This window comes from Lepidochelys olivacea, assembly GCF_965140295.1.
Source record: "Lepidochelys olivacea isolate rLepOli2 genome assembly, chromosome: 27".
Lineage (NCBI taxonomy): Eukaryota > Metazoa > Chordata > Testudines > Cheloniidae > Lepidochelys > Lepidochelys olivacea.
This window is the reverse complement of record NC_140437.1, coordinates 4998673-5013201: the sequence shown is the minus strand read 5'-3', so window position 1 is coordinate 5013201 and position 14529 is coordinate 4998673. Positions and strand designations below refer to the sequence as shown.

The 14529-nt window shown below is 53.3% G+C and overlaps 1 protein-coding gene across 1 annotated transcript; it reads left to right on the top strand.

The window, feature by feature from the left end:
* The first annotated feature begins 12489 nt into the window (after positions 1–12489).
* Positions 12490–14232, top strand: HEXIM1 (HEXIM P-TEFb complex subunit 1). Its single transcript, XM_084615959.1, has one exon. It carries the CDS (start codon positions 12848–12850, stop codon positions 13817–13819), a length of 972 nt encoding a protein of 323 aa, XP_084472085.1. The 5' UTR covers positions 12490–12847; the 3' UTR covers positions 13820–14232.
* The last annotated feature ends 297 nt before the right edge of the window (positions 14233–14529 follow it).

The following is a 14529-nucleotide window of genomic DNA, read 5'->3' as shown; positions in this document are numbered from 1 at the left end:
GCAGCTTCCCTCTTGTGTTCACTGGAACTAGCTGCACTAAGAAGCAATTGAGTCGAGTGTCAAGAAACAGCGTCTCTGGCCATTGTCCCATTGTGCTACTTCGACTAGTTTATCCGTGGGCTGCTGAAGTTCCCTGTTTCCACGTTGTTGGGTGTTGCTGCCTCTTTGCTCCCTCGCTGTGCTGCTGTGACCGATGTGGGGGTGCTGGTGGCGAATGACAGTTGCTCTGGACCCCTCATGCATTTAGGCAGAAGAGTTCTGAGGTGGCCATTGGCGCGTCAGGGCGCGAGACAGGCGCAGCACGTGGCCCCACAGCACATGGCCTGGGATTGCTGAATGGGTCCAACTGCCAAACAACCAGCCATCGCAGGCCCCAGCATTTCCACTGCACGGGGAAGGCGACAGTGGGAATTTTTGTTTGTTTGTTTCAATTTGGAATAGAAAATGGAACTTTCCCGTGAAACGAAAATTCCAACAAGTGTCTAATGGGGCCCATGGATTCATTTCATTTCAACAAATTCATTGTATTTGGACTTTGATCGTAGAGGAACTATTGCTATAATAGATGGAAGATGTAGATTCTATTAAATAGAATATTAAAATTCATGTTCCGATGCAATATCAAAGTAAAAATGAAATGAATCAAAACACCAAGATTTTTCCCATTTCCCACTTTTCCCATTGAAAAAAAACTGACGTTAACACGTTCCCGAGAAATGTTTTGATAGCAAACCAGCATTTCTAGATGAAAAAATGTTCACGCTAAAATTTGTCACCCATCTCTCACCCGTGGGGCTGCCTGTGAGCTGCTTGGGTGATGGGGAAACGGACTTCCCACTTCGGCCCTGTAGCAAACAGCCTTGGAGCGAAATGGTCCCTGGGCACAGGTTCAACCAAGGAGGGGGGACTCTGAGAAGGGGGAGTTTCCCTGCGGAATGTGTCTTGCATTTATATCTAGACATTTATAGTTCTTCTTTCTGCTGAGGGGCCTCGGTTTGTTTGCGCCTCCTTCCCCTGCTGGTTTCACAGAACTTTCCTCTGACCTTTTCCCACCCCTGCTCTTGCTCACTTGTACTTTGCTTCCTACCTGCACTGGATTCACAGATAACTTTATACTCCTGACTCCAAGACACCTCACGGGGTGTGTCTGCCTGCCCTAGGTGCTCTCTGACACCTACTGTGTGATCATGTAATCCCAGACAGGGTCATGGCACAGAGGCCAGCTCAGAGGGGCTGAGCAGAGGCTGGGTGAATAACCACTCTGGGGGGACGGTCTGGGGTCCTCTGCTTGGTGCCATAGCTGGCTCCCTGGCATCACTCTCTAGCCCCGCACTTGGTCATTTCTCCACACTACTGTAGTCCTGGGTTCCTTGTGGCCCCCACCTGGCTCTGAGGGGGAAGCCACAGCCATTCCTGGCAGGGGAGCCTTTCCCCAGGGACCATATAGACCAAGGCCTTTTATAAGCAACACAATCCCTCCTGCTGAGGCTTATGGTTATATCTACAGTCTTTACAAATATGCAGATTAGCTCATTAAGACCTGGGAGTCAGGACTTCTGGGTTCTCTGCCAGCACCGCTGGAGCCCCCTGAGTAAAATCACTTACAGGCAAACTTTCAGAAGTGGCCACTGTGTTTTGGGAGCAGCTTGAGACTCCGCGGCTGCTTTTCAGAAACACTGAGCACCCGCAGCACCCACTGACTCCAGTGTCTCTAGCCCCCGTACCCCTGAGCCCCCTGCCGCAGCAGAACCTTGGTCTGTGCACCAGGGTTGCCTCCCTCTCCCTCCCTCTGTGCTGCAGGGATGCCGCCTACAAAGCCTGCCCTGATTTCTCCTTCCCATTCAAGCTCTGCTGTGAATTGTCCCCGTATCTCCCGTCAAGGCTGCCAGACTGTAGCGAGCTGTCAGTTCTTTTGTTCCCGGAGAGAACACGGGGCCTCTGTGCCCACAGCTCGGCCTCTGGCCCAGTCGCGATTACGGCTCCTTTTCATGGCACTGGCGTGACATCACATGCAGACAGCCCTGCCAGCAGCGCCTTGGCTCAGACAGACAGAGCCTGCTCTCCTGGAGTGCAAACAAGGTGACCTACTGAATACACAGACACTTTGTATAGCCCCAGGCAAAGCCTGGATGCAAGGACTGACCTCTTCCGCTCCCCGGCCAGGGCCCCTGAGCTGGGGGGGCTGCTCTGGGTAACAGGAGCTACGAACAGGGAACAGCTCTTAATTCAGAGAGGGCGCAACAGTGCTGGCCAGCAACGGGTACAGTGTGGGCAATCTCCACCCCCCACCAGCTCCATCCGTGCTCCGACCCGCAGCCTTCCGGCTAGCCAAGCCCTGGGCTCCCCCCGACCATCAACTCTGCTATTCTGCCACTGGGATCCCCCCAAGCTCCTCAATCCTGACCCACAACCCCCTGCTCTTCCAGCCTTGGGCTCCCTTCACACACAGCTCTGCTGGTGCCCCTCAATCCCGACCTGCAACCCCCCTGGTCACCCAGCTCGGCCTGACCCAAAGCAGGCCTTACTTGTCCAGGCCTGGGCCCCCGGCTCTGCTGTGGTAGGTACCTCAGGGCTTTCCTGCTGGTTTTGTCTTGGGTGTCGCATGACCGAGTCCGACACGTGTCTTTCGGGGCCCTGCCCCGTCACGCAGAGGAAGGTCCGTGAGGGCAGTTGGCAGGTGAACCCCATGGCATCATGTAGCTATGGGCCCTGGGTCTGCGCCCAATTCCTCCCAGCCCCACCCTAGGTGACCTCCCATGAACCCCACCTGTGACCCCATCCCGACCTGCCAGCACGGCCAGAGCCCTCTGCTGCGTCCCGTCCCCGAGGCCAATGTCTGCGGCTGGGAATCCACCACTGTTGGGCTGGGGAGAGCTGTGGGGGAACCGAAGACTTGCCTTGGGCATTCCCCCTTGCAGCATCATGCCACGGGTCACCACGGGCATGGCTCGTATGCCGGGTGGCAGAACAGGGCCCTTCCAGCCCCTCCGAGTGACATGTGTGGGGCTGGGCACAGAGGCAGCTCTGCCATAGGGGCTGCTACTGCTCGCTCGCCACAGGGGTTTGTTCCCCCAGCCTTGGGGTGAACTCTTGCCCTCCCCCTGACTCAGTGTGTCATATCCAGGCCAACCCCAAACATTTGACAATCAGGTGCCAGCCCCTCTCCCGTCATGGGGTTCCAAGAGTCAGGTGGGCCCGTTCCTTCGCCTTCCATCTTTGGAGCCTTTGGGGTCACACTGTCTCCACGACAGTGAGAGCTAGAAACGTCCTTTTCCACAAACAACGGGGAGCCTCTCCAGGCCCTGAGGCTTGAAGTAAAAGACCAACTGTCATGACACCTGCAACAAAATCCGGAGAGCTGGCAACCCTGCACCTGGCTGGCTCTCCGACGCACGGGTGCACGTGTAATGGCAGGCCTGGGCTCGGCGCTTGTGGGCCTGGCTTTCAAAAGAGCTCAGCTCCCCCCAGGCAGCGCTTCCGCAAATCCTGACCGGCAAGTCCGTTGCATGCCGGTGGTGCACGCCGGTGCTTCGGCGATGTGGGCAGGTTCAGCCTCTCTGGCTGTGGGACTGTGCAGCACCCAACACAATGAGCCCAGATCCTGAAATACAAACAACTGCACATTCCTGACAAAGCCTTTATTTTTATACGCCCCCCACCCCCGCCGTCCCATCCCCTCCCCCATGTGCTATAGGTCACTGTTAGCTCAAGTGGCTGAGGTCTCTGCTGTGGCTCTAAAGTGCTAAACCCTACCGCTGGCCCATGGGATCACGTAAGTAAAGCCTGTCCCATAATGCACCAGCAGAAGGGGGCCAAATTAAGGTTCCACAGGCAGCCTTAATTCTGGCATTTCCTACCGTATGAGTGCTTAACTTCGCAACCGCAACATTCCTTTCACGTAGTTCTTGTGGATGTAATTATTAATACGGGTTGCCATAAATATACTCAGTACATGAGCCTGTCACTGTGTGTGCGTGCGTGTGTGCTCGCTCGCTCATGAATCTCATGCCGAGTGTGTCTGAGATATTATCTGTGTGTGTGTGTTTGCTTGTGAACCTCTTGCTCAGCGTGTGTGTGTTTGCTTGTGAACCTCTCGCTCGGTGTGTGTGTGTTTGCTTGTGAACCTCTTGCTCGGTGTGTGTGTATTTGCACATGAGCTTCTTGCTCTGTCTCTCTGTGTGCACTTTCAGTAGCTCCTCCTCTGCCTTGTGCCCCAGGGCCCTGGTGCCAGGCCACCTTGCTCAGGCCCAGGAAGGGAGCTGAGCGCTCAGTGTCCCAGCCCAGGCCCCGTGAGGCAGGATGGAGCCCGTGCGAATGCAGGAGGGGTAGGCAGTTGCAGCGGCCTGGGAACACCTGTGCAGCACCTGGCCCTGATGGGGACAGGCCAGGATTTTAGTGCAGCTTCTGCACAGATTCACAATCCCTCATTTCCCAAAGGTCTGTAGGGAAAGGGGCCCTGGACAAGTCAATGCTGCACGGAGGGCTGCAGCCCTGCTTGCTTAGCAGTAGAAGGTTGGGAGTGGGGAGGCAGGTTAGGCTCAGCAAGTTGCACTGGAAAGTCTGCTTCTCAGGGAGCGCCATGGCTCTGACGGGCATGAATGCCAGCTCCGGTGCTTGGAAGTGCTGAGCGTAGCCAGAAGGATAACATGGCCGAGAGGGGCTTCGGCTCCCCTGGGTCTTCCCAAGCTGCAGGTGTCTCCTGTGGGCATGCAGAGAGGGGAACAAATACCCAGCGCCACGCACTGTCCCTGTGGCGAGGCTGCTTTCCTGAACGATCACGCGCCATCTCTCTGCACTGTGGGTGCTGCAGCAAGCCACAGGGACGCCCTTGCTGGGTGGCGTGGCCCAGGCGCCCTGCCCGGCAGGGTATTAGAAGTGGTAAATAATGCTGAGGGCAGAGCTGTGATCCATGGCGATCTGGACAACTTACTAAGCTGGGCCCATTCACAGAAAACACGTTTTAAGGCAGCCAAATGCAAAACTCTATGTCGAGGTCCAAGGACTGCAGAATGGGGGTCTGCTCCCTGAAGCAGAGGGACGCTGAAAAGATGGAGGGGTCGTAGCGGACAAACAAGTGAACATGAGTTCCCAGTGCAACGCTGGGGTCACCCGGGCTAATGCCATCCTGGGCTGCAGAAAGGGGAACAGTGGGTAAGATAAGGGGGGTGATTTGCCTCCGTATACGACATCGCTGAGATGGGCCCTGGAACCCTGCATGCAGTTTTGGTGTCCACGTTTTTTAAAAGATATTAAAATTGGACAGTGCAGAAAAGAGCCACAAACAGGATCTGAGAGCTGGAGAAGAGGCCGCACGGCAAGAGACGCAAGGAGCTCTATCTGTGAGCGCCCCAAGAAGAAGATCGAGAGGTGATTCCTGGGGAGAGAGTGCCAGGTACTACAGGGCTCTATTCTAGCCGAGAAAGGCTGGACACAAGTCAGAGAAGCTGAAGTTAGAAATACGGCACACATTCTGACTAGTGAGGGTGTTTAATTGTTGGACCAAACCACCAAGGGAAGGGGGGGATTCTCTGTCTCTTGACGTCGTCAAAGCAAGACTGTCTGCCCTGGAGCTGGGGAAAGTCGCCTCTTTCTCTGGCTAACGCAGCCCCGCACGTCCCAAATTCCCCCCCATCCCCTCTTCTCACCTCACTGCCCCCTCCCACCTCCCGCCATTTCCCCCCCGGCACCACCTCCCCTTACATGTGCGTCTTCTCCAGGGTCCAGGCAGGCAATACCCACTAATTAGGTGGGTGGCCCTTCGTTCTCTCCTGCGTGGCCGCCCAGGAGTGCACCTCAGAGGGAACGATCTGAGACCACCCGCGGTCCGCGGAGCAGTCTGAGAACCTCTGCCTTGGGCCCATACCACAGAATCACAGAACTGGAAGGGGCCTTGAGAGGCCACCTAGTCCAGTCCCCTGCTCTCGTGGCAAAGTGCGCGCGTGCTCCGATGACGAACGTATCCCCTAGCCCCATGCTAGGGCCCTGGCTCCCCAAACGAGGCCTGCGGGGAGCCAGGCACCTAAGGAAGGGTTTCCAGGAGCTGGCAAACTGAGCAGGGAGCTGCCTACGTTCGCCTGGCATACAATGCCAGGGAGAGGGTTTCAATGCCAAGCGGCTGACCTGGCGCACCTGCCGATGGGCCTCCTCCTGCCCTGGGTCCTGGGCCACAAACCCTCTCCTAGCCATGCCCTAGCAGCCCAAACCTGTGCCCCTGGCTGTCTCTTGTGGGGTGCTGAGCTGTCCCCACGCTTAGGGCGGGGCTAGATCCAGCCCCCCTGCCATGGGGTCTGACGGGTATCAGCGGTTAGGGTGCTCAGAGCACACCCACAAGCCCTGCTTGAACTACAGAAGCATTGGGGGGGAGGCGGGCTTACTACTGTTGGGGGCTAGCTCCCTTCTGCCTGATGGCCCCCTTACTTCTCACTGGGATTAAAATTAAAGCCACTTGACATTCAGGGTCCCCCTACTTCTTCCCCACAATTCAAGCGCTGCTGACAGGATCAGGCCCTGCTGGCGATACCTGCATCCCCCCCCCCCCCCCCGTTAACTGAAGAATCCTGCTTTGGGGCCTCTGGAGTGGGGGCTTGAGCGAGGGCGCCAAGCTGCCCATTGGCTGTGGGGTGGTGTCAGGGCTTCAGTGGCTTAAGAAATACCAACCAGGCACCTAGGGGATTTAGGCACCCGTGGGGCTAGGTGGCAGCTGAGGGGTGGTTTTGAGAATGTCAGTGGGGCCTAAAGGGGCAGATCTGACCTTCATCTCTCTGTGCCTCGTCCTCCCCACCTGTACAATGGGGTAATGGCCCTGTCCTGCCTCCCAGGGAGTTCTGAGGATAATTGCATTAAGCCGGTGGGGTACTCAGAGCCTATGGGAATTGAGGCTAGAAATGTCCCTAAGCTAGCTAAACAGAGCAGGCAGGGCCTGGCTACACAGGCCTCCGGGCTGTTTGGGGCTAGAGATTCTGATCCTCAGCTCTGTGGCTTTTACCCTGCGTCTGCTCCAGCCAACAGGCCTGGGCCCGAACGTAGGGCAACCAACCGTCTCTTATTTTAAGGCCTATCCCTTGACCATTTTAAACATTAAATCGACGCTTATGATAGTTGCATTGTATACATGAGGGCAGTAGAAATGTCCACTTGAGAGAAAAATATATGATAGTCTAAGGGGAATGGTGTTTCCCTAACATGTCCTTTAAAAGAAGGCTTATTTTTCATGCTATTTCCCTTATTTCCACCCAGCAAAGGAGGTCCCCCTACCTGAACTATTCACTAAACAAGGTCATGTGAGCAGAAACTGGCGGAGGCCGCCTGGCCGTTTACACACACACACACAGACTTCACGTGCATCCTTTTGCACGTGCACATCAGGCATCCAATTCTGTGTGTGAACATTCCAGACTCGAGGCCTGCACAAGCCTTGGGCCATCGCTGCAGGAGCTGCCATTTTACTTCCCAGCCGAGGTTCCTCTTTGGTGAGCTGTTGCTGTGGTTATAACCACTTTTTAAAAGCCCTAGGACATACCTTGCAGCAAATGAGAGAGGCTCCTGTTTCCTCCTGCAGCCAGACACTGAGCTGCATTTCCGGTGCTTTAATCTTCATCTTCAGACTGACGTGTTGGCAGCTTCCTGTCTGATTGTGAGCTAGTCTTTTCCTACTGTATTTAAGACACTGGAAGAAAGTGTGTTAGTAGCTGAGTCTTCATTGTCATTAGAGGAAATAACTAGTATCTCTTGTGTGCTGCACTGGAGGTTTCCCTTCAGATCAATTGTAAAGTGACAACGAATATATTCCCTCTTCAGCTCATCCCCTGAAGGTGCAGCTTTAGGCCTGAGGCAGAGAGACATTTTAGAAGCAGTGACCTTGTTATACCTTCTTTAAGCAATTTCTTTAAGGTGTTGTGCAAAAGGCTTGCTAAACTAGCATAGTAAGTACACAAAAAGCAGGCAAATGGGGAGACACGATTCTGCTCTGACCTCTGACACTGATTCACTGTGTAACCTTGGGCAAATCGTGTAGCTTCTCTGTGCCTCGGTTTCCCCAGTAGATAAAATGGGGGATAATAAGACTTACCTCCTTCATAGGGATGTTTTGAGGCTCAAAAATAACACAGACAGCTGAAATTAGGTCCCAAAGTTTGATTTTTGTAGAAACAAGCATTTATAAAACTGAAAAGTAAGAGAAATGTTTTTCAGGCAATGAAAAGGAAATAATTTCTTTAAAGCTGTCCCTACATAAGTGTCTGCAGGACTTGAATGAAATGAAAAACAAAACAAACACCAAAAACAGTATAAAGAGTAAAAATTAAAAAAGATTTTCCAAATTTTTTCCAATTAATTAATTGAACATATAATTGATAGCATGGGTAAGAATTTTTTAAAACACCTATTGTTAATCTGAGAGTGGTCCTTTTGTTAATTAAGCTTTGTTAAAGTGCTTTGAAAGGTATTATAGTGAAAATATTTGCTTTCTCAAGCACCTTCCATCCAAGAATCTCAAAGAGCTTTATGGAGCCTCCCAACTCACCCTGTGTGGTAAGCAAATATTACAATCCCCATTTTACAATGGAGAAACTGAGGTACAGATAGGGACTTATTTGAGCCTAAGCTTTCATGGGCTACAGCCCACTTCATCGGATGCATAGAATGGAACATATAGTAAGAAGATATATATATATATATATACATACAGAGAACATGAAAAGGTGGAAGTAGCCATACCAACTGTAAGAGGCTAATTCATTAAGATGAGCTATTATCAGCAGGGGAAAAAAACAACTTTTGCAGTGATAATCAAGATGGCCCATTTAGACAGTTGACAAGAAGGTGTGAGGATACTTAACTTAGGGAAATAGATTAAATATGTGTAATAACCCAGCCACTCCTAGTCTCTATTCAAGCCTGAGTTAATGGTATCTAGTTTGCATATTAATTCAAGCTCAGCAGTTTCTCACTGGAGTTTGTTTTTGAAGCTTTTCTGTTGCAGAATTGCCACCTTTAAGTCTGTTACTGAGTGACCAGAGAGGTTGAATCATAGAATATCAGGGTTGGAAGGGACCTCAGGAGGTATCTAGTCCAACCCCCTGCTCAAAGCAGGACCAATCGCCAATTTTTGGCCCAGATCCCTAAATGGCCCCCTCAAGGATTGAACTCACGACCCTGGGTTTAGCAGGCCAATGCTCAAACCACTGAGCTATCCTTCCCCCATGCCCCCATGTGTTCTTCTACTGGTTTTTGAATGTTATGATTCCTGATGTCAGATTTGTGTCCATTTATTCTTTTGCATAGAGATTATCTGGTTTGGCCAATGTACATGGCAGAGGGGCATTGCTGGCACATGATGGCATATATCACATTGGTACATGTGCAGGTGAACGAGCCCCTGATGGCGTGGCTAATGTGATTAGGTCCTATGATGGTGTCACTTGAATAAATATGTGGACAGAGTTGGCATCGGGCTTTGTTGCAAGGATAGGTTCCTGCGTTAGTGTTTTTGTTGTGTGGTGTGTGGTTGCTGGTGAGTATTTGCTTCAGGTTGGGGGGCTGTCTGTAAGCGAGGACTGGTCTGTCTCCCAAGATCTGTGAGAGTGATGGGTCGTCCTTCAGGATAGGTTGTACATCCTTGATGATGTGTTGGAGGGGTTTAGTTGGGGACTGAAGGTGGCGGCTAGTGGCGTTCTGTTATTTTCTTTGTTGGGCCTGTCCTGTAGTAGGTGACTTCTGGGTACTCTTCTGGTTCTGTCAATCTCTTTCTTCACTTCAGCAGGTGGGTATTATAGTTTTAAGAATGCTTGATAGAGATCTTGTAGGTGTTTGTCTCTGTCTGAGGGGTCGGAGCAAATGCGGTTGTATCTTAGAACTTGGCTGTAGACAATGGATCGTGTGGTGTGGTCTGGATGAAAGCTGGAGGCATGTAGGTAAGTATAGCGGTCAGTAGGTTTCCTGTATACGGTGATGTTTATGTGACCATCGCTTGTTAGCACAATAATGTTCAGGAAATGGACCGCTTGTGTGCACTGGTCCAGGCTGAGGTTGATGGTGGGATGGAAATTGTTGAAATCATGGTGGACTTCCTCAAGGGCTTCTTTTCCATGGCTCCAGATGATGAAGATGTCATCAATGTAGCGCAAGTAGAGGAGGGGCATTAGGGGACGAGAGCTGAGGAAGCGTTGTTCTAAGTCAGCCACAAAAATGTTGGCATACTGTGGGGCCATGTGGGTACCCATGGCAGTGCCGCTGACTTGAAGGTATACGTTGTCCCCGAATGTGAAATAGTTGTGGGTGAGGACAAAGTAAGAGAATGGCAGTCAAGATTAGACCCCAGAACTACAAGTTCCATGCTCTGACCACTAGACCACACTGCCTCCTTAACACAAAAATGCACTTCCATACACACTGAATGAAAGCTTCCTCATGATTTCTTTAACAGAATTGCTGGCTTGTTTAAAGGCAGGGGGTTTTTTGTGTACTCTCAGCCTGGAATTATACCAGGAGTAACCCACTGGCCATCCAAGAAAGATGTAGAGGTTTAAACAGCTGTTCTGACTTCCTAAATTTGCACAGTGCAAAACAGCCCCAAATGTAATACATGAAAGAAAGGGGGAAACCCTTCCATTGCCTTCATGCAGTTTGCAGAATCAAATGACAAGCCCAGTCCCACTCCCCTTTCATTATCAGTGAAAGATCCCTGGTTCCTCTAATTCTGGGGGTATGGAGGGGGGATAGAGTGAAGGAAAGAGTCCTGATCGTTTGACAAACATTCCTGGTACTTCTCCTAATGGAAGGTCAGATTAAGTTTGGCATTTTAATTCTAGCGCTACACATGCTGGGGTCCAGTGGGCATGTAGGCGCAGATCCCTGACTGCAAAGCAAGTCAGGAGCCTAAATACCTTTGAGGATCGGGGCCTTAGCCTCTGCAACATCGACAGCTGCCCTGGAAACTTCCCAAGAGACAGTGGTCTGTACCCCATACGATTTGCAGGACACCAAGCAGCAGCAGACCTACCCCCCTCCATCCCCCGTAGTACCGCTGTGTTTTGAGATGTTCCCTCTTTCTCAGTTTCCAGTGCAGAAAAAGACAGCACAGGGTTGTGAGGTTCAGAGCTTGCATGGGATTGAGGAGACCCTTGATTTCACGTGCTTGTGACCAGCTCTGTGTAGGCCACGTTTGTCTTATCGGCCAGGCTTTGGGGCCATGCCAAGTGCATGGGTAGCCCACCAGTCACCGATTCGGAGGTCCATTTCTATCCCTGCGGTGTGCTGAGATGGCACACACTCGGATCTTTCCTTCATGGCTCGTTACAGAGCCCAGAGCCTCCAGTGGAGATGGGGGAAAGCAGGTTTGCTGTTCAGCCAGGGAAGGCGTGTGGGTAGGGAGTGGGGAACACGAGCCATCCTCCCGCAGTGCTGGGGGCCGAGTTGGCACAGGCCAACCCCAGGCAGTGTGCGCGAGGGGTGGGATTTACACACATTAACCCCAGCCCCATTTTACAGATGGGGAAACTGAGGCCCAGCGAGGGCAGGGATTGGCTAGGGTGGGGAAGCGAGCCAGGACTGGAACCCAGCAGCCCGGGTTCAGAACCCAGCTCTGAACACTGGGACATGTCCCTCCCAGAGAGAGCCCAGGAGACGAGGCTCCCCAACCAGGATTAGGACCCAGGAGTCCGGGCTCCCCTCCTAGCACAGCTCTGTGTCTGATCGCGGGGGAGGCGGGAGGCTGCGAAGAGAAGGAGACACTGTCCCTTTAAGATGGGACTTGTTTCTCTCTCTCTGGTTTGTTTACATCTTCCTCCGCTCCAATCAAGGTCTCATCACAGTCACCTCACATTTTACGCAGCTCCCAATCCCTGGTGTCCTTCCGCCTCCCACGCGTGTGTCGCTTTTAAGGCCCCTCTCGCTTCCAGTCGGAGTTCACCCCCCACCCGTACCCCCACGCTGCGACCGAGGGGGCAAAGTGGCCCAATCCGCAGTCTCATCCGCTCAACGCACGAAGCCACCTAGGACTATTTTGGATCGTACCATTCCACTTCATGGGGAGAAAAGAGAGCACATTCCGCGACACACACACTGAGAAAAAGGGAACCGTCTGGCTACTGACTTTTGTCCTTAGAGAGCCCCTTGAAGGTCGCTTGGAGCCGTTCGAGTTTAAGACCCCTGAAAAAACAATGGTAGGGACCAAGTGCCACCCCTACTCTCTCATTGGTCTAGCCGCAGATGAAGGACCAATCGTATTCCCGAAGAAGCCTCGGAGGCCAATGGGTGGTACTGTGCGCCTGGCCACGCCCACTTCTCGAGCTGATTGGCCGCAGGAGAGGCTCCGCCGCAACTCTGGGAACCGTAGTCGCTCCAGCAAGCGCGGGCCAGGGAATCGATCGGGACGGGAAACCACACATCCCAGCATGCTCCGGGACACGGGGTGAGCAGCGCGCTTGCGCGGAGTGGGGCGGGGTCTGGCGCCTTTATATAAGGCGAGGCAGCGGGCTGGGCGCTGCAGTTGGGAGCTAGGAGCGCAGAGCGCGGGAGGCGGAGCCCCGGGGAAGGGAGGGGCTGGGCGGAGGCTGGCCCTGAGATGAGTGTGTCAGGTCTCGGCGCAGCAGCCAGGCAGCGGCCCGCTCCGGGGCGGGACCAGAGGCGTTAACCCCTTCGTGCCCGCGGACGCGTTAACCCCTTGGGGCCTGGCGCGGTCTGACTCCGGGGCCCGGCGGCTGGACTCCCCGCGCTGCCCGTTCCAGATGCGCCAGGCTCGGGCGCGCCGGGCGGAGAGCGCTCGCCCCTGAGCCCGCCGCGCCCCGCCGGAGAGAGCCCCGCCTGAGGCGCCGAGCCCCGGCCCGCGAGGAGCAGGAGCGGCCCGGCCATGGCCGAGCGCCCGCCGCCGTCCTGCCCCGCTGCGGCCGCGGAGCCCGCGGGGGGCGCGTCGCCCCGCGAGCCGGCCGGGCGGTGGCCCGCGGGAGGAGCCGAGCAGCGGGCGGAGGAGCGCGCCTGTCAGGCCTCGCCGCCCGCCGGGGCAGGCCGGGGCGAGGAGGCGGAGGGCGGAGCCTGGCCCGCCGGAGCGGGGCAGCCTCCCGCGGAGGGACAAAGAGCCGGGCCCCAGCCGGCCCCGCAGTGCCAGGGCTGCGCCGGGCCGGGGGGCCCCCGGTGCCGGGCCCCTGTCGGAGGAGAGGAGGAATGGCGGCAGCGGCAGCTGGGCAAGAAGAAGCACCGGAGGCGCCCCTCCAAGAAGAAGCGGCACTGGAAGCCCTATTACAAGCTCACCTGGGAGGAGAAGAAGCTGTTCGATGAGAAGCAAAGCCAGCGGGCTTCCCGGCTGCGAGCAGAGATGTTCGCCAAGGGGCAGCCCGTGGCCCCTTACAACACCACCCAGTTCCTGATGGAGGATCACGACCAGGAGGAGCCGGATCTCAAGACTGGCCTTTGCCCCAGGAAGGCTGCCGCTAAGTCGGATGATACCAGCGAGGAAGACTTCCTGGAGGAGGCGGCGGACGAGGACGGAGGCAGCGACGGGATGGGCGGCGACGGCAGCGAGTTTCTCCAGAGGGATTTCTCAGAGACTTACGAGAGGTACCATGTGGAGAGCCTGCAGAACATGAGCAAGCAGGAGCTGATCAAGGAGTACTTGGAGCTGGAAAAATGCCTTTCCAGGATGGAAGATGAGAACAACAGGCTGAGGATGGAAAGCAAAAAATATGGGGGGGACTCCGCAGAGGATCCTAGGGTAAGAGAACTCGAGTTGGAACTGGACATGTTGAGAGCTGAGAACCTGAAGCTGTTGAAAGAGAATGAACTTCACAGACAACAGGAGAACTCTCTTTCCAAGTTTGGAGAGTGAAACTTTCTGGGGGGGTGGGTGGGGGGTGGGACTTTTTACAGTGATGGAATGTAACATTATATACATGTGTATATAAGACAGTGGATCCTTTTTATGATACATAATCAGAATAAACCACAGCCTTGTATTGTTTTTGAAGCTATAGCTATAGTGTAGTGTGTGTTCTGTTAACTATGTGCAACTGCGAATGCCCCCTTTTTTAAGGCAAATGTGACTCAAGGGGAGGGGTGTGACTCTTTTTTTTTTTTGATGTGCAAGTAAATTTGACTCAATTTATGATGCATTTTATGTTTAAACCAAAAGGGAAAAAAATCCAGGGGGAGGGGGAAAAACCTAGGGAATTGTAAATCGGCCAAATTCTGAAAACAATAAAATTCATTAGTTCTAATAAATTTAATTACTTGTAAATGTAACAGTTTCAGTGTGATTTCTAGAAAAATATTCAAAATAGCATTCTCCTAGCTGGGAATAAATTTTGAATAATTTTTAAAGTGATATTTGTATTTTTAAATGGCTTTTATTGCCTAATAAATCAACAGAACTAAGGCTTAAACTTAATTCTTTTGCATCTCTGCTCCCTGCAGACTACAGAACTTCCTATTTCCAATTCTAAACCACTAACACTCTAATGTAAGTGGGTTCATATAAACCCATTTTGTTTTCCGGTGGTTTAGCAAATATTTTTGCTGTAACAAAAGTAAATACAATAG